Below are 20,009 nucleotides of genomic sequence, written 5' to 3' on the forward strand. Positions count from 1 at the left end.
TTGTCATGAAGGAAACATGTTGCAGAGAATGACTGATGACCTAAGATACTGACAGAGCAGTGACTTGTGCTGTGATCTGTGCTCAGTATTGTTAACATTCTGAAGTAGTGAGTTGGCAGTCTGCTGACCAGTGATGTACAAAGGTTTTTGACTGTAATTTCATATGGATCAATGGAGCATTGCACGCTTAGTCCTTTCTTTTCACTTTTGATCTGGCTGTTATACCTGTTTTAGCTGTTATCCAGCTGCATTGCTATCTTGAATGTGAATTACCTCGGAGTGGCTGTGAGATAATGTCATCTGAGTTTTGTGTGTTAGAGACTGAAATACAGACTTAGAAAGAAATGCATTCACAGGGGCTGAAATGAACTCTGTGAAACTTCCTGCCCCCCCCCCCAGTCTTTGGAAAGAGAGGTGACCTTGCCGATAGCAGTGTGGAGCAGCTAAATCACACCCCAGTTCCATACCTCCCCTGGAAAAGCCTGATAGCAAAGGGAGTGCTATCACCTCTAAGCAGTGGAGTGGAAGAATACTGTGTTTTTTTTCTGGAGTTCATGTGATCAAAATGAGAGTTCACAATACAGCAAGAGTCACACTCTGGCCTGATTTGCCATAATAAGCAACAATAAGGGGTGTGGCTTCTATTCTTTAAATTACCTGGACTGGTCTTATGTTGGTTCCACTTAGTTTAATTCTTCTGCATAAGAAGTCTGTACAAATTTTGAGCCTGGATGAAGGACTTGCTTTTGTTAGTCCTTGTTTTTAGTTAGGCTGTCAGGCAATTGGTGGGCTTCTTCTGGCTTGTTTTGTTCTTCTGAGCATACCCTTATCTGGGAATGAAAACTGACATCAGGAGTGAATGATCAGCCATGAGATAGGTAATTGGAGATGCAAGTTGCACTATCCGGTGTACATTTTTTAAAAAAAGCTGCAGAATGCAGATGAAGTCCCCTTATACAACCATTGTGCCAACTGAATGGTACTTGCTGAGGCTCTTTTGTGGGGTGAAGGGGGAGTGAGAGGGGTTCATGGTTTGTTAGTCCCTCTAGCTTCAGCATATGTGGGTGGATGTGCTGCCTCCTGCCTAAAGGAAGGCTCTGTGAGGATGATGCTGTTGTTCTATGGCATATAAAGTAGGCTGCAGCCTATCAGTTTGATCAGAAGTGGGAGCCCTAAAGGGACTGGATGAGTAACAGGTATTTGTTTCCTCTTCTGACCTGGAAAAAGTCCTCCCTCTGGCTTGTGTGGGAGCTGGCTTGAATCCCCCATGACTGAATATGAAATTCAGAGTAGGTGAGGAACTGATAACCCTGGTAGATTTGCAAGTAACTTTTCTTTTATAGGTCAGGTCCATGTTTTTATGTCTTTTTGATTAAGAATCTTTAGAAAGCTTATTAAATAAGAATTCAGTCAAACTTGTGGAAGAAAATTCCATCCTGGTCTATTTTGTCTAGAAAAACCTTTTTCCTTCTGCCAGTGCTCTCTGAAGCCTGACAGCACTCTTTCCAGTGGGAGCAATGATTCACTGAGGTCTTACACTCTAAAGAAGTAAAGTGTTTGTACAATATCCATTTGGTTAGCTTTTTAGCTCTGCTGCCTGGGTGCATTTAAGGGAAGGAAAGGAGCAAAACATTAAATATCTGTTACTGTATGCAGAGAAGTTTAGTTCTATCAGTGTTGCTGGAACAGTTTCTCACTACAGTGAGAACTGTCTCTCAGGTAAGGCAGTGGTGTAAGTGCTCATCTCTGAGGAACACACGGCCTTAGGATCCCTGTGCTGATGGCACTTGACAGAGCCTGACGAGGCAGGGCAGCAGTATGCTTGTTGTCCTGAGCTGTCTTACAGCCCTAGCTCAGGGCAGTGTGAACTGCCCACTCTTGGTTCTTGCACGACAGGGTTCTTACAGGCCACAAGCCTTCTTGGTCTGTTGCAGAGAAATGTCACTATTCTCACTTAAATAAAACGAGATCTTAAATTCACCTGTCCAGCATGTCTTTGTCACTTGAAGATGCTGTTGGAAAAAAAGCCAGGAATGTAGGCAGTATTTGTCCTACACAGACTCCCTATCTGCCATTTCTGTGCAACTAAGTTCTTCCGTTCTCTGGTTGAATAAAACACACTGGCTTTATAAACATGCATCTCAGTTGTTGAGGGAGGAGGTGCTAATGTCCTTTCTGCCTCTCTTACCCTCTTTGTTAGCAGATGGTGTAGCTGCAGTGGGGTGGGCATGCATACGTGTGTGTATGCACACATGCTTGTGCTGTCCAAGAATGTGGTTATAACATTATGTTCAGCCTCCTGTAATTCATTATTTGTGCTGATTTTCTGAGTAACAGCTGTGAAAAGAATGTGTGCAAACAATTTGAAAACCCTGCAGCCAGGTGTCCTGCTTGTTCAAGCAAGAGCTGATTTTTTTCTGTTTACTGAGGTTTCTGTTTATTGACTCAAGTAAATCTGAGTAGGATGGCAAAGCTGTTAAAGATCTGCTATAAAGACAAGCTGCTAGCTGTAGTAAGTGTTCTTCTTGGCAGATATCCTCAGCCATGAGAGAACATGGTGGGGAGGTGCAGGGCAGAGGCTGTAGAGTTGTGTTGTTTTAACTGGAAAATTCCCTTGTAATCGTTTTGCCAGGCTTTGTGTACTGCATCCAAAAAACCACTCCATGAAATAATGACAGACTATGCAGATGGACAGTTGTGGCTTAATATATCCAAATTAATGTACTTCCCAAGTGCTCTTGACTTGCTGTGCTTTCTGCTACATCACTTATTGTGGCTTTTAGTATTGGCAGACCTCTGCATGGTACTATTCATTCAGCTTTACTGAATTCTCGGATTACCCATGTACTAGTTCTGAACTAACTTAAACAAGCAGTTTGGGAATATGTGGTTTGCAGGGGGGTGAGAAACAGAAGAGGGAAAGAAGCCTTATTATGATGCTGTGAGACATTTTCCTGCTTACTCATGCTTGCAAACTGTTGTGGTAAATGTTTCTGATTCCTCGTGTAGTCTTTTAAAGCAATCAAAAGAAAATTTAAAAACAATCATCTTGCCATGTAATGATACATAGCAGAGAGCAGAGCTATTTCTACATTCTTAGTGATAGTAGCATTATTGACAGTGTGTTTGGTGTTTCTGTCCATGGCACCAGTGAGCTCAGCTGAGGGTGAGGTATTCTATCATGCTGTGGGCTTGAAAAACCCAGAAGGAAAGGGCGATATCCACCTTTCACCTTCTGTCTCACATCGTACAGGCAGACACATAGAGCCCAAGGGAACGATGAGCTAGAGTTGTCCTAGAATTATCTTACTTTAATACCTTCCCACTTGCTGCATTGCTTGAAATTTCAGGATGTTCCATGTTTTTTTCCCTTCCCTTCTTTCCTCCATCCCACTTTCTCATCAGATTTAAGTGATTCCATTTTGCCTCAAATAGCTGCATGTTGTTTAATGTATTTGGAGTAAGAGCAGGTGGCAAGTGGTTGTTTCCAGCCACTGGTTTAGCCGGTTACAATGGATAGGAAAAAAGAATTGCTTCTTGGATTAAGGTGGGCAGTTGTCATCTTCCTTTTGACACTGTGTGCGTGGGTGTTGTGAGAGCTGAGTGTTTGCTGAGCAGCAGTGCTCATACCTGAGGGCTGGCTGTGGTGGCTGTTCCTGCTCAGGGAGCAGGCAGCTCTGGAGTGAGCTGTGGGCTGATCCAAGTGCAGTGCAGGCTCCTCGGATTGCCTGGAAGAGGCATCCTGGCCATCAGAGGTACCAGGAGAATTACAGCTCCCAGGAGACTCTTCTGTATGGACCTTGCATCCCTTACTTCACTTGTCTACTATCTTGTCTGCCTATCTGCTCAGACTGGCTTTCCCTTCCATGCCCTTGTGGGCTGTGCTCTTAGAAACATAACATCTGCTTTCAGTCTCCATCTCAAGGGTCTGAGTTGCTAAGCTGTCGCAGCCTTTGAAATACAGAAGTCATAAGGGCTGTGCCCAGAGGCCAGTATGCTGGGATGATGTATCTTGAATAAGCAGAGTTGGAAATTTCACTTTCAACTTTTCCAACCATTGCTGCCACTTCTGCACTACAAAATACTATATTTCTCTATTTGGCTTTCTCACTATTTGTATTTCTAGACACTTTTTATATAACTGAGTTTCACAGTCTGACCATTTAATTTAGACTTTTATTATTATTGGAAGATGGTACAACTTTGTATACTCTCTTTTTTCCAGCTGTAATTGTGCATGATGTGGCAGGCATTGAGCTGCCCTTGCAGAAGATCTTGTTCTCATTGTCTCTGTGGACAAATGTATTGCTTCCATTGCTTCTGTCATGTGGGCCTTCCATGGACTGCAGTAAATCCCATGTAAATCCCAGAGTATACCAGATAGCATTTGAGACTGTTAAGTAACAGCCCCTGTGGCTGAAGAAGACTTTTTTCAAGCTTTACCAATTAGAATTCAGTATTTCAAGGACCTAAATCATTTTAATGAGGGTGAAATGACTGAAGATGAAGATTAATGCCTTGGGTTTTTTCTTCACAAATAAGTTAATCATTTTTACTCCTTTTCCTTTTAATTTGTTACAGGTTTGAGCTACCTGGAAGATGAAGCCCTGGCTGCAGTTGGTGTTCTTTGCCTGTACCATCTTGGTCTGGCACACAGAAGCAGAGTTCTTCACCTCCATAGGTATGGGAAGAACCAATGCATGATGCTGTGATGTAGTTAATGTGATTGCCAAAACTGTTAAAGCTTACAGTTGAAGCATATGGCTTTCTTCATATGTCCCTATGAAACACTGTCTGCATTAGGAAAAGCTATTCTTCTGCATCCTTGATGCTATTCTGCATTGCAGGTCTTGCATCACTGCAATCTGTGTGCAGTTGGGTAACTTAGCACGTTGTGACCAACATGATACAAGTTTCTCTGGGGGCTCTGTCAGTAAAATAAGACAGTGCCTGTGTTATATTGTGTACCTGTTGTAGTCTTGAACACAGCACAAACCTTATGCTGAAAAAGCTTAGTCCTGAATTTATGATTTATGAAGAGAACTTGTGATAAATATGTGAAATATTTTCTGTCACAGAACCTGAAATCTCCTGTCTTCTCAAAGCCGGAGTTAGGTATCGGAAGGAAAAATTAGTATCGCCCTTACCTTATGTGTGTTTTATAAGACCTGAGTAAATGCTGAAGAAGTCACTTTGTTATAAATCCTGAAAAAGATTGATTTTTATGACAGTTTAGTTCTTGTTGTATTGCAGCTATTAGAACACCAGGTATGGTTGTGGGTGGAGCCTAAAAATAAGCACGAATGAAGTTTTCTGCTGTGACTTGGTCTAATGTTTTCCTGTGGAATTGTGTGGGGAATTTACCCCCCTAAGGATAATGGAGATTAACTACAACTGGCTGATCTCCAGAACATGCATTGAGCTCAGTGGAGCTATGTTTCTGAATGGTAAAACTCAAAACTCCCGGTGGTTTATTTTGCACCACTGTGTGGAACCGCTCAGCCAGAGCAAGGCAGAGTGCTGTGTCACTACCAACCCCAGCACATGCTCCTGTGCTCTGGAGTTGGCTAAACAGTATTTAACTACATGCATATTATTTGGTCTCTTTTTTCCTAAGTAGCTTTTTGTACAAAGTCACTGTGAAGGATCACCTTTTCTTTACACTTACCTGTTTCTGAACCTTCCCTAACTCTGGAAACATCACAGCCTGCTGACTTCCATCTGATTAATCATGCCTCACTAATAATTACTTCGGAATGCTGAAGCTGTGGCTCCCTTTATAAGTCTCATCCGGTCTTTTAGTGTTTGGTCTTTGAAAAGCAAAGTTTGTCATAGCAATTAGGATTGACATGCTAGCAATTTCCACTAATGTTAATCAGGAGAGAGTGTGTGTGTCAGTCTATAAACATTAGTCTGAAATTCCTCTGTACTTAATGTTAGGTTGTGTTTCCACAGTTACCCATATTGAAAAGCTGTAATTTTAAGTGATGCCAATCGTTAGACTAATTTATTAGTGTGACCTAATCTGTATCCATATGCAGAACAGATGCTTTGGCAACTATTTGGATCTTCCATTGCTTTGACATTAATGCAGCTATTGAGTCAAACCTTTCTTTTGAATGTCTTGCACACAATTGTAATACTAAAAGTAATTCAGAGGCAGTGGAAGGGTCACAGCAAAGCTACATGAACCATTGAAGTTGGGATTTTAAAAGCCCCTTGAAGCATTTGAATGCCAGACCTGTATGTATAATAGCTTTTGTGGCTTACAGGCCTTGAAGTGCACACCCTTAATTTGTCTGTTCTTTGTGGTGGTTTTAATAGCCCTAGAGCATCTGAGGTCTGTCTTCTGTGCTGTTGGAAATGATTACTTTTTTAGGTGTGATTAACATTTGCTCGTACTCTGTTTTTAGGTCAAATGACAGACCTGATTTACGCGGAGAAAGACTTGGTACAGTCTTTAAAGGAATATATCCGAGCAGAAGAGAACAAGCTCTCTCAGATTAAAAGGTAGGGGAGAGGTTGGCATAATGAAGGGTGACAAAATGGCTCGCTCATCTGTTGCGTTCAGTTACACCACACCTTTCTGTCACCACTCTTTGCTGCTAGATCCTGTTGGTATTTCCTCAGATAAACGCAGTGAGACCATAGGTACTAACTTGGTTGTCATTTATTCCCATAAACCTGCAGAGAGGGAGCCCTGCTTCAGGTACAATTTAGACTTTGTCTGCTTGTTTAGAAACTGTTTGCTGGGCTCTTCCCACTTTTCCCTGTCCTTGTACCATCACAGTGCTCCTGTGGAGAAGACACTACTCATGTCAGAGGAGCCTTGTCCATGTGAGTTAATGCCTCTGGGTGCCAGTGCTCTGTGCTACCTGTTGTTTCACGGCACCAGCACTTCTTGCAATGGCAAAGCGTGCCAGTTGCATTGTTTAGCGGAGTGCACACCAAATCCCCGGCTTCCTTCCCATGTTGGCTTTGCTCTCAGGCACAGCTCTCCTGCTGCCTTCTCTTCAGTTGCTGACCTGGCTACAGCACATCTCGGACATTATCCTGATTGCTGAGCTCACTTGCAAGGCTCTTGCTGACAACCAAGAGTTTCTGTGTCCCTTAAGATGACTGTTAATACTTATCTAGCTGAAAGTAATATCTAATAGGGCGTGACACTAGAACAGTCTAAATGAGGTCCAGGTTCAGAAAAGCTGAGTGCCTGTAAACAGAGTCATGCTTTCCGAAGAATTTCTAAACTCTAGGTGATGTGTGGCAGCTTGATCTCCCTTTGGGGGTGTAGGGTGGGGATGGGGCTATAGAGAAAGTGAAATGATGTGTATACAAGTGACAAGGAATTCATAAGTGTTCATTTCTTGAAAAGCAATCTCCTCTTCAAGTATTGTTAAAGAGAATGTCAGTTCAATCTATATATAAACTGGTCTTTTTTCAAAAAAGTCTTTTTTCATGGACTGACATGCACGCATGCTCTTTTAATGTGTTAAATTTTCAGTTGACTTGTATTTTGGTGTATTCAGAATCAAGAGTATTCTACCACTTTGTCAATATTTGAGCCCTTGTGCCTGCTAATGTATGAGGCATGTGCTTTGTAAGAGGTGCTAAATGTTATCATTTGACTACGGTAACAGTTTTCAGTATTTTGTCATTAGTGCCAGAGATATGTTTATGATTCAAAAGCATGCTGTGATGTGCATGAAGAGACTAGAAGTTAACAGTATTTACTACTTTGCAAAATAAATATTAGAAGTAGTGAAAGTCTAAATTAAAAAGGGAGTGCAGGTGAGACTGATCTTAATATATGTTGTTAATCTGATATCCCTGCAAAGGATCTCTGGAAAAACCATCTTACTTTTTGATCTGTTGCAACATCATAGTATAGAGAAGAAGCCAGGTAGTCTGACAATATTTACCTGGATTTATGTAAAATTGTTTTCTTGAGTACTGAGAGAGGAACACACAGGCAGGCCAGATGTTTGTCTTAAGGGGTAATATGAAGGGCAACAGAAGTTCTCACTGTGGCATCAGCAATGTAGTAGGCAGTTCAAATGTGTGACAATACAGAGGGTAAACTTTCCCACTACTGCTTTGAAGCTGACCAACAGTGCAATATAGGTGACTGGCAGCACTGCCACCATACTGTCTGAAGGCTTCCAGTCTGAAAATCAAAGCTTATGGTTTAATTTCGATAAAGCTAAAAAGCTCTTGGGGTTTTATTTATGCTTGTATTTTTACAAAGACAAACGACACTCATGTGATCGTGTGCTATATCTCATTATTTTCTGAAGTGCAGTGGCTAAGACTCATTGCAAGTGAGATGCATGCCTACTGTAGTAAGGTTTAAAATAGTAACCAGGGAAACAAATTCCTTTAAAAGAAAAAGGCTATTGTGATTGTTGTACTTCACTTAATCCTTGTGAAGTTGAAAGCTTGAAAGCTAGTTATGATGGCGAAAGCAGCAATAAATTGATCTTAGCTGTGTAATTAGGATGACTTAAGAAGGAAGACATGTGTTCATAAATTGCTCACAGACTGACGCGTACACTTCTTGTTCCAGCTGGGCTGAAAAAATGGATGTACTGACTAGCAAATCAACCTCTGATCCAGAAGGGTATCTGGCACATCCTGTAAATGCATATAAGCTGGTGAAGCGTTTAAATACTGACTGGCTGGAATTGGAAAACCTGGTTCTTCAAGATACTACAAATGGTAAGGAGTTACAGGGGAGAAGATATCATAAGAGGTAGCCTTACAACACAGTTGCTTATCCTCCTTGTATTCTGGAAAGCTGCAAACTCAGCTGTGGTTTAAATATTATTGCCAAGCTTGTTTGAAACTTCACAGAATCACAGAATCACTAGGGTTGGAAAAGACCTGTAAGACCATCAAGTCCAACCACCACCCCAACCCCACCATGCCCACTAAACCATGTCCTGCAGTGCCATGTCCACACATTCCTTGAACACCTCCAGGGATGGTGACTCCACCACCTCCCTGGGCAGCCTCTGCCACTGCTTCACCACTCTCTCAGGAAAGACATTTTTTCCTAATATCCAACCTGAACCTCCCTTGGTACAACTTGAGGCCATTTCCTCTTGTCCTGTTGGACTTAAACTAATGACTGGCCTCTTGTTTACTGTTTACCCAAGTGAGTGAAACTTGCTACTGAAACACATCTGTCAAGATGCAAAGAAACTGTTATCTGTCGTAGGCCTGTTACGTTTTGTTTGGCTTGTGCTGTTTGGGGCAAAGGAGAGAATAGGATATACTAAAGTGGTCAGCTGTGTTGGTAACTATTTGTTTTACGCCTAGTCTTGAGCTTTATGTTCCTTTTTATATAAAAACTTACTTGTCTGCTTCTCTTGGTGATCATTGTTTTTGACCATGTTGTTCAGTAGATAAGAGTTAAGAATCAAAATATGAGACCCATACTGAATTGGTGAAGGAATTCATATCAGCCCCAGCATTAACAGTTGGCAGATGTTGTGGTCAGTCTGATAGTAACAGGGTAATAAACAATTACTATCTGTAAACCTATCCTTCTATATCAAATGCTTCCAGTACTAATCTTTGCTTTTGCATCATTGTCAAAGGGTCTGCCTGAATTTGCTTCCATAGCTAATTTTTTTAAACGCAGGTTTATTTTTACTGGACTCCTTGAAAGGGAGGGAGCAAAGGCTATGCTTTTCAGGCAGAACACTGCATGTTTTCCCTTTCTACTCTGCATATGCTAACGTTTAGGTACTTGGAAGTTTTTTCCAGCCAAGATTTTTATTGCTGTTTGGAATAGTCATCCTAGATGGAAATAAAATACTCAATTCTATTGAGTACTTCTGTCATTAATTCTTTTTCTAAAGGTTTCCTTTTCCAGTTCTGCTTGCTGCATAACTAGAAATGGCTGGGTTGTTTTCCTTCGGTTGATTGCCCCCATTTCTGCCCAACCAACCTGCAGTACAGCCTTGAAATATTTATGTAGTGCATTTAATTTTATTTCTACACGTCACCTGTTTTTACTTGTCAGGCTTAAAAGCCTCTTACTGAGTACGGTCCTACCCCTATTTAGGGGATCCTGGATCAGAGATCTGAAAAGTTCTCATGGCTTTACAGGTTGCAGTACAGATACTGAAATCATTGTCCAGTGCTATGATCCGCCATTGTCTTTGTGGATATTGCAGGAGAACTGATGAAAGCCATTACGTTTTCATGCTAGAAGGAGACGTTACTGGAGAATGAAGATCACTAAATTCACATTGTACTTTAGTAATTGTGTGGCACAAGAAAACGGAGGATTTTAATAATTTATCCTTTATCTCTTGCTTGTGAGCTGTATTTCTTAAAATGAGACAGAAAACAGTGTTTTTGTAACTTGAGAGCCTAGAAAGAGGCTTTAGACTTCGATTATTTAAATCTCAATTCCTAAAACAAAGCAGATGTTTCCTCTTCTGTGTTAAATCTAGTGCTGATGTTTATTCAAACTCTGGAAGTAACATCTTTCCCTTTTACTGCAAAGGCTTTATTGCAAATCTTACAATGCAGCGTCAGTTTTTTCCAACTGAAGAAGATGAGACTGGAGCTGCGAAGGCTCTGATGCGCCTGCAGGACACATACAAACTGGATCCTGAAACTATCTCTCGAGGAAACTTACCTGGTAAGTGCATAAAGGTCTCCTCTCCTTTAAAAGGAAGGAAGTGGTAACATCCTTAAACTCTCTCCAAAAGTCCTTATTCAGTAGTGAGGAAGAACCATGGCACAAAGTTCATGTGGCTTAGGTGCTTGGCAGCATATCTACTTCAACACTTCCAGAACAACCTTGAGGTTGTTCCCACCCAAGCCAGGGTGCCATGGTCTACAGTGACCACCTCAAGTAATGTGTTTTTAATTAGAATTGCTTTAAAAGAAAATGCCTATTTTTATAATCACTATACCAAAACAACAAAGGACGGCATACTTTCTTGTGCTGGTTACTGTGTACGCAAATACCATGGGTACTTCCTGTCCCCAATAACTTACGAACCGAGGCAGGGAGCTGCTCCATAATTCATTGCTCTGATGGCTCTTACAAAGCTTGGCTCTGTTGTTTGCTGTGGTCTTCCAGTGAGGCTTTGGGTGAATCACTTTGCTCCTGTTCTTTCTGTGAAATGGGGACTAACAGTTTTTGCCACAGAGATATTTTGGAAAGTACATAGGTATATTGGGATGCTTCAGTATTTTAGCAGCTGAATCCTGATAAATGTTTGCTGCTGCTGCTTATGAGAGACTTACTGAAACAGGTTATGGTTGCTAGCCACACACTGTTTACAGACTGAGTAGGCTTCCCTAGAGTGTGGGTAGATGAGTTGACAAAACAGTTTTAGTTATATGTAGGTTATTAAAAATGACCTTAATTTTAAGTCTTATCTCTGCATCTGCTGGGCTGGAGCAACCGGAAATCAGTGCACAGTTACAGCCAAATGGATATTTGTCTAAATAACAACCAGCTTGCTTATGCACAAAGATACATCTCCAGTAAAGAGTGAACAAGCTGGCTCTGCATAGAGTCAGGCTTCTCTGATCATCCAACAGTGTTAAAATCTGTTAAGCTGTTAGTCTGCTCTGCCTTTGTCTACAATAGAAAACACAATAGTGTAACACTGTAATTTCCATGTTAAACTTCTCTTGGGTTCCAAAGGAATTTATGCCACAGAATTATGATAGAATGTGTTCTCTAATTCTGAAGGTGATGTTTGGTACAGAACCTAAAATAGTGCCAAATTGTCTAAAAGACAATTCTTTTAGAAGCCTTTTTGGATGATAAAAGTGTGTATTTACAGATACTCCTCAATGTGCCCCATGTATTTGAAGGTGAAGATGCTTCTGTGTGGATTGCTTAAAGCTATCTTTTTGTTTTTAGGAACAAAATATAAATCCTCTTTGACAGTAGGTGACTGCTTTGGTATGGGGAAGACTGCTTACAATGATGGAGACTACTATCACACGGTACTCTGGATGGAACAAGCCTTAAAACAACATGATGAGGGGGAAGATACAACAGTCAGCAAAGTGGAGATCCTAGATTATCTCAGCTATGCTGTTTTCCAGTTTGGGGATTTACACAGAGCTATGGAGCTTACCAGGCGTCTCATATCCCTTGGTAAGAACGAAAAACCCGCTATTCTAGTGCTGGGGAGTGTTGCTAGCCACAGAACCAAGAACAGTCATGGCCCATACATACTGGTGAGCTGACTGGAAGGGTGTCCTGCCAGGTGACTTGTAATAAACATCAGTCCTGGAAAAAACCACCCAGTCTAGTTATGTGTGAAGTATCTTTAACAAGCTATCTTATAGTCCATGCTGTTACTGCCTGAAGACCAAATGTGTGTCTGGCTTCAGCACCTGTGTGCTTTGCTTCAGTGTACTGAGATGTTGTGTCTGCTAATGGTTAAAGCCTGGGTTGTCTCAAGTGGAGAACAAAGCTGCCACAGACTTAGGCAGAGTGCTGTATCTTCTGTAAAGTCCTACTGACTTCACATGTTCGCCTTGTTTCTCAGTGCAGGTACTCTTTGCTGGAAGAATACTTTGCCTGAGATCTTGAAGTATTTGTTTCTGAATATTCAGAACAGATTGAGTTTCTTAAAACCTCCTTTTATCTCTGGTCTGTTTCTAGTTTTCTCTTGAGTAAGCAAATAAGCATTGCTTCCTATCCAACTTTGCCTACTTCCTGCATTGGAAAGGTTTATCCTCCCCAGTTAGAGTTCACATCTACTGTGTTATATATTTGTACGGGTTTTTTAATCAGCTGTTGTTCTTAGATGTTAGCTGCATCCTGAGTGTGGGTGAAGCCTTTCTGTTGAAAAAGATGTATCAGTCTAATTTCTGCAGACATTGGAATTCATAGCTTAAAATTTACAAAGAGTATGTACTGAATTTAGCGCTCTCTGCAATAGGGTTTAGCACTGATAGCAGAATGCAAATCCTTATCAGCACCAAACAGTGGAACAGACTTGGCAGTCCCCTCTGGGAGCAGCGGCTTCCTCTGCTCTGGGCTCAACTTCCTTATCTGGCCACGATTAGCCTGTGCTCTAATGAGTGGTTACTTCAGTGGCCTTCTGGGTTAGTTCCACAAGATAAACACAATAAGCTTGGGAGGGTCAGAAGGGAACGAAACTGTTCTAGGTGCTGGTGTCCAGAAACATTGGTGAACAGGGAATTGTTCCTTCTTAGTTAGGCTGGGTAAAGATCTATTGATGATGTTTATTGATTCATACCAACATCATTAATAAATCACTAATGATAGGTCCAGTGATGCTAGTGATCCAGGATACCTCCTGTATAAACCTGTTACATCTAGAGACGGATGCTGTAGGTGCGTGTTAAGTGTAACACATACCTTCCTGACTTTGGAGGAAGTCTTTGGGACTGAAGTCTGTGGCTGGGTCTCCACCGCAGTCCTTGGTTAAAGCATGCTTGTGCAGTGCAGATGAGAAGCACGGTGGAGAAGAGGAGTGCAACAAGTAGACTAGCTTGATCTCTGCTGATAAGCTATATGATCTGCTGATCTTGGGTAGAACTGGGCAGAAAAGTTGAGAGAAAAGGAGGGATGTGAAGACCAAGAACTCCCACTCTTTTTTTCTGGAATACAAGTTTTGTGACGGGTCCTTCCAGAAGAGATTCTTTTGCAAACTATGCCTACTTTCCCCCTGAAAGACAAACTTCCCACCATTCGTTTTCAGTGGAGCCAATACCTTTGGTTGCCTGATAATGCTTTAAGGAGAGAATTATTGCTGTCTGAATACAAAGACTTGTTTGTATTAACAGTTCCTGAGATTGCATAAATCACTGGTTTTGTCTGTTTCTCCCAATGAAGACAGTACTCATGAGAGAGCAGGCAGTAATCTGCGGTACTTTGAGAAATTGCTGGAGAAGGAGAGAGAGGAGAAGGAGAAAGAGAAGCCAATGAACAACACCATGACAACGACAGAACCAGTGGTCCAAAGTGGTGCCTATGAGAGGCCCCTTGATTACTTGCCGGAGCGTGATATCTATGAGGCCCTTTGCAGAGGTGAAGGGGTAAAAATGGTAAGAGAGAGGCAAGAATTTCCTGACTATGCTGCCTTTGCATAAGGGTGATCAAGCTTGGTGGGACATGTTAAGCTTTTCCTTCTGTGAACCTGTTTTTTAAGAAAAAATTAAATGTAGTTCCGTCCAGGCTGAGACTTGCACCTTATCTTGGCCTCTCTGTCTTTAGCTGTTAATCCTAGACAGAAAAACAGCTCTCAACTGTAACTCTTAAAGGTTGTTGAAAACTGGTTCTCCTCAGTCTGTCTACTCAGCCATTTCAAAGGCTGGCTGTACAGATATACTAGGAGGCTTTTTCCACTGACAGCTGGCTATGCTTTGCCACACTTAAGGAATCATGTTATTCCTTCCCTTTTGCGTCTTAGACATGTCCTTCTGGGGTGACTATTCTGACCAATCAGTCTCCAGTACTTCTCAACAAGCATGGCTTTAATTCTCAGTGCAGGGAAAGGAATCACTTTATTCCATTTGCATAGTCTTAATTAAAAGAACCAGACTTTTCTTACAGCTTGCTGTTTGTGTTGTTATTTGCTTAATCTGTAACCTATTATGATTTAATTCTCCTAAAGGTGTTTCAGATGTTGCTCAGTGGTATCTTGAGTGGCATATGATTTTTTTATTTGCAGTAAATTGCAGAATCACTCATGCTTACCTCTTAAATTTGCTAGTCAGCTGATGGCTTTTACAGTGTTTGTGGAATGAAGCCCATTTTCTTTTGTCTTGCCTGTTTTAAGTTCATGAAAAGTGGTTGAACAAACAATGTTTTGTTTGGCATTTTTTTCAGACACCTCGAAGACAGAAAAGGCTGTTTTGTAGGTACCATGATGGAAACAGAAACCCTCATCTGCTCATAGCTCCCTTTAAGGAAGAAGATGAATGGGATAGCCCTCATATTGTACGATACTATGATGTCATGTCTGATGAAGAAATTGAGAAAATTAAACAACTAGCGAAGCCAAGGGTAAGGTTCCCCTCTTCCATCTCACTAATGACTGCTAATTCCATGCTTTAATCTCTATTAGCAAAGACTAGGCAAAGGATTTGAAAGATCTGGTTTCATACTACAGATGATACACTGCAGCTGTGAGCCTAAGGGGAACGATTTCGAAACTGCCTGGTGATGTAGGACCATAAAGCCCAGGCTCCTGAAGGTATTTATGCATTGTTGCACTTAATTATGCAAAGTTCTCAGTAAATGGCTTAGAAACCTTGTAGGAAACAAAGGTCTAGACCTGAAAAGGCAGATGACTGACTGGCTTACAGTGATAGGAGTAGGTGTCCAATATACCTTAAGTCTGCCTTTTGAAACGGAGCCAAACTTCAAAACAAAATTTTAAAAGCCCCAAAACAGAAGTGGGAAGAAACAGTGTTAAGTTATGTGAGAAGAATATCTAGGAGTTTGGTGTTTTGCTTCAGGTAACCTGGAAACCACTGCTTCTGTTTTAAACCATAGTCTAGACCTGCATAGAGGCAGACACTTTAAATGCCATTAAATGCCATGGTGCATCCACGAGTGGAACTGCAGTGTTCTGAAGCCACACACAGCTCATTGGGAATAGTGTGATACAGTTAACACAGAATGGAGAAATCATTTGTGCTCTTGTAATTCCCAATCTGGGATTTGGGAAGGACAGAGTACTTGTAAGGATGAATGCATAATGCATTCAATGTCCAGAATGCACATTTTCCCAGAGCACTTTAGATCTGACTTTTCCACCTAGATAGCTGTCTGTTGGGCAGCAGAGAAACAGATGTGGCAGCTTCAGTATGCTAGATGTAGATCCAACTCAAAGGCAGCAGCTTTGAGTGGGAACCCTAGTTTTGGTGCAATACCTGTTACCCGTGGTGTGAATTCTAGTGACTCTGCACACAATAAAAAAGTAGCTACCTAAAGCAAAGCTAATAATTATTCCGTCTGATTTTTCTGGAGGTGGAATTTTCTGTCTGTTTCCTTTCTGGCAAAAAAAGTATGGCAGTGTGCAGTCAGTAGTAGATGCTGCACCTTACTTTTTACATGCTTGTCAGACCTGACAGAAGACTAAACATTTCTATTTTTATAGATGAATGGTTCATTTTAGCACTCTTCTAGCTACCGCTGTGAAATGTGGTACTAAAATTCCAGTCAAGAATTACCCTTCTGTATGTGTTTCTAAATGTAAACATAAATATCTAGTTAGAAACAGACCGAGGAATTGATACTTCCTAAGAACATCAATAATTTGGGATGTTTGAAGCTGGACTTCTGCCACTACCAGCCAGCTATGGGAGTGTTGGCAGAACACTCCTGTCTCGATAAGGACTCTCACCTCCATAAATGGAGACTTTTCCTATTACATCATACTATAAAACTCCAAGAGCTTCAGATAAAATGGAAACTTTCAAATAGAGCATATCACTTAATCTATCAAATTAAGCACACTGTAAATAAGGCAGCTATTAATTTTTGTTTGGTGTTTCCTTTCTGTTCAAAGTTGAACATAAGGTTCAAAGTTTTATGGAAAGTCTTAAGCCTTGCTCACTGAGGTTTTTCTTATGTTACCAATGTCAGAGGAATTCTTCATCTAATCTATGTGGTGTAGAACTGGGATCAGTCCCTGTAAGAGTAGGTAAATATTGTAGTCTTAAGATTCAGGTGAAAGTTGTCAATTAAAAAAAGCAACGATTTTCTTATAGCTTATTTTTTCCAAATCTGTCTATAGCGCAGCTGCAGGAAATAGCTTTAAATTCTGCAGTACTGCTGAAAGAATGGAAAATGCAAGTCCTGTGATGAGATGGTCCTTAATAAATATAGCAGAATTTCAGCCAGGAAATTTTAGTTGTAATCATGGAAGTTTTCAGACAGAGCTCTGAAGTAGTATGTTAGTTTAGGGCTCAAAGATGAGCACTTCCTTTGTTCTAAAATGCATTTGCAAGAAATTTCTGCTTTTGGGTCCAAGCACTTTAATATTAATCTGTAGTTGACACTTGCCCAATATTTTCTGTTTTGTAGAGAAACAACATCTGTACGTGATTGAGAATAGCTGTATTCAAGTTGGTTTTCATGATTGCAAAATGCAATCACTTTTACTCCAGTTCCAAAAAGTAGTTCCAACTTTTTAGGCAATACATGAGAGCTGACTGGGAAGGGTCGAGGAAAATTCTGAACTTTTTTGGTGTGGATAGCATTGGGACAGGTCTGCCATGAAAGCATGAGAACCTTTATTCCCAAAGTTCTGGATGCTACCTGCGATACAGGCGTGCCTGAACAGGCAAGAATATGGCATGGAGGGGATCACTTGACTATCTTTGAACTCAGTGCTATAGGATTTCAGCAATACAGCATTTCAGAAGGAAAAGCCAATGGAGTGCATGTTAATCCAAATGCAGGCTCTAAGAGGAACACTGGATGATGCTTCTGACCAATGCAGTGTGTTACGACGAGTCTTCAAAGCCCAGCAAATGTCTATTATAAGGCTGTTTTTCCCCCTGAGAAAGGAAGCCTCACGTTTATCAGTTGGTTGTACCAAGTGAGGTGTAGATTGTATGTCTTAAGTGAAGAAGCCTGCCTATCAAAAAGAGAAGTGTTCTGTTGTCATACAGAGGAGATACAGATAGTAGGAATGTAGTCAGGCTTATTGTAGTTCTGATTTATTTAGATCAAATGCTAGGTGCAGAAATCAAGCAAGCAGACGCTAGCTTGAAAATGGCAGTGGAATGAAAGGTTTGGGAAGCTAAATTATATCCTAAAAGCTATGCTCCATTGCATGGGTGAAGCACAACATTCAGTCAGCCTGGCTCTTCTGTTATGATTTATGCAGGAGAAATCTGGAACAAAATAACTATGACTCAGAATTACAGGAACAGCTGTGCCAAGAACTCTTGTATAGGGACAAGACAGCTGACATGGATTGTAAAGCTGGCTGTAGACTTATTTAAGGAAAAATGAAGGAAATAATGACTGCATGCTCCGAAGAAAATGCAAATAAAAAGGCTTTCTGTGACCTATAATAAAGTGGAAGGAAGGAGGCATGATTTAAAGTGTTTGTGGTTTGCAGGAGTTAAATTTAAACATGGTCTGAGCTTACAGTCAAAGAAAGAAGTCTCCCAGTTCACGTTCTCAGCTGCAAGTATAAAACAAAAGTGACCTGTTGTGTTATCCTAGCAGTAGTCTATCACTTTGACACCACAGCAAATCTGATCGGTTTTGCTAGGTTCCAAATTTTTCCTAAAAATATGGCTATGTGGCGTAATGATGATGCTGCATTACTCATTGTTTAAAGTGGATAGGTGAACCATACATTTGCAGAGTTAACTTCATAGTGTAGTAACGTTATCTCAAACTCTCTCTGAATTAGATGTTCCGGGCATCTTCCAGCTGGAAAATCTGAGCATGGTAATGTTGAGAGTTGCCCTCAGGAGTTTTCTACCATAATTTGTAACTCATTCTGTAAAAGTTTTCACTTGTTGTTTTTCATCTGGGAACGAGGTTGGGTTTTTTTCAGTCCATGTGAGAAGTAGGCTGATTAAATTTATGGAATATCCAATGATTTATCTCTTTGCCAAGAACTTGGGCTTCATATGTTGCTGTTGTTGTTCCCTCTTGTTAATACTGACCCCAGCTGTTTAAAAAAAGTACCTTCACAACCTGTTCAGCAAGCAGTACTCATGGATTTAACGAATTTCATGGCTTGTGCAGTCAGTCAAATTCTTTTTCCAGGATCAAATACAGGTGATGGATTGCATTTGTGTTTCTGCATGTACTGTTCTAGCATGAAATCGGAACAAACTCTTAAGTTGGAGCTGTAACTTTCATCCAGTCATATATTGAAGTTGGACAAATCAGGTGTTGATTTTTGGTTAAGATGAGAGAAAACTTTTTCTAACCTGTAGTTGATGTGTTTCTTCCCTCTTGGGATTTTTTTTGACACAGCTGGCACGAGCCACAGTACGTGATCCCAAAACCGGTGTCCTTACAGTGGCTAGCTACAGGGTATCAAAAAGGTAAGCGTAGAGAAGAGTTTAGCTTTAAGGTTTTTGTGCTTAACAGCTGCCATGTGCTACCTACAGCTGAAAACTTGAAGTGCTTTGCATGTAGCAAGAGCTTGCACAGCAAATGGATGGTAAATGGCTCTCAGCCATCTGACTGAGGGCAGAAGAATCCTTCTGCCTTGGGAAATGGGTCGTTGTGGTTGGTATTCCAAAATAACGTGTTTCAATCCTTCTTTTACCCTAGCTCATGGTTGGAGGAAGATGATGATCCTGTTGTGGCCAAGGTGAATCAACGAATGCAGCAGATCACAGGTTTAACAGTGAAAACAGCCGAACTATTGCAGGTTGGTACACTTGTTTTGTCAGATTTCATCCTGGTAAAATTAGCTTCTGGTCAGGGTGGCCTGGTGCTTATGCAGATATAAACAAGGCTGGCTTTTGTCCGGTCCCTTGTAGGGGTTCTGTTGTCTGCTGACTACACACATGGAGCAGGTGAGGTGTTTATGAAGAGTGTGGGGTGTTGCCAGCTGCTGCTAGCTGTAGGGAGCTGGCAGGTAGACGTTTTCCCTTTGTGTGCCAAGCAGAGAGGGTGGAGATGTCAAAGAAATAGAAGATAACTTTGTGCAGGAATCTCTGATTTACCAGTTTGTTTTGAGGGAAATGCCTGCTGCTTATTTTCAAGTCTGCAAACGTTGAACCTCCTTCCTAGTTGAACCTTTCAAGGATGCAAATATTTTTCATAGTCCTGCTGTATTCTCTTTTGAAGTCTGATCTCTGGCTGTCTGTTGGGCACAGAAAGGAGAGTAGAAGTGGTACAGCACTGCCAGAATAGCTGTGCCTTAGCCTATTTAGTGCTTCTCTTCCTCCATGCTCCTTGAATTCCTGTTTTAGAGCCCGATTGAAGTCCTGTTGATTACTGGCTATCCGCAGAAACCAGGTAATTGTGTAGCCATCTGGGAGACATGTTAAATGCAGCCTCA

The 20,009-nt window shown here is 41.2% G+C and overlaps 1 protein-coding gene across 2 annotated transcripts in view; it reads left to right on the forward strand.

The window, feature by feature from the left end:
• Window positions 1–20,009, forward strand: part of P4HA2 (prolyl 4-hydroxylase subunit alpha 2) — a 29,834-nt gene that overhangs the window by 2,664 nt on the left and 7,161 nt on the right. For both annotated transcript variants that reach the window (XM_009814784.2, XM_059825159.1), the window contains exons 2-10: window positions 4,582–4,681; window positions 6,414–6,510; window positions 8,564–8,715; window positions 10,517–10,654; window positions 11,897–12,136; window positions 13,850–14,061; window positions 14,846–15,022; window positions 18,971–19,041; window positions 19,274–19,373. In XM_009814784.2, coding sequence (XP_009813086.1) covers window positions 4,600–4,681; window positions 6,414–6,510; window positions 8,564–8,715; window positions 10,517–10,654; window positions 11,897–12,136; window positions 13,850–14,061; window positions 14,846–15,022; window positions 18,971–19,041; window positions 19,274–19,373 — 1,269 coding nt within the window. In that variant the 5' untranslated portion in view covers window positions 4,582–4,599. The remainder of the gene's footprint in view (window positions 1–4,581; window positions 4,682–6,413; window positions 6,511–8,563; window positions 8,716–10,516; window positions 10,655–11,896; window positions 12,137–13,849; window positions 14,062–14,845; window positions 15,023–18,970; window positions 19,042–19,273; window positions 19,374–20,009) is intronic.

Source organism: Gavia stellata, chromosome 16, assembly GCF_030936135.1.
Source record: "Gavia stellata isolate bGavSte3 chromosome 16, bGavSte3.hap2, whole genome shotgun sequence".
In the NCBI taxonomy this organism is placed as follows: Eukaryota; Metazoa; Chordata; class Aves; order Gaviiformes; family Gaviidae; genus Gavia; species Gavia stellata.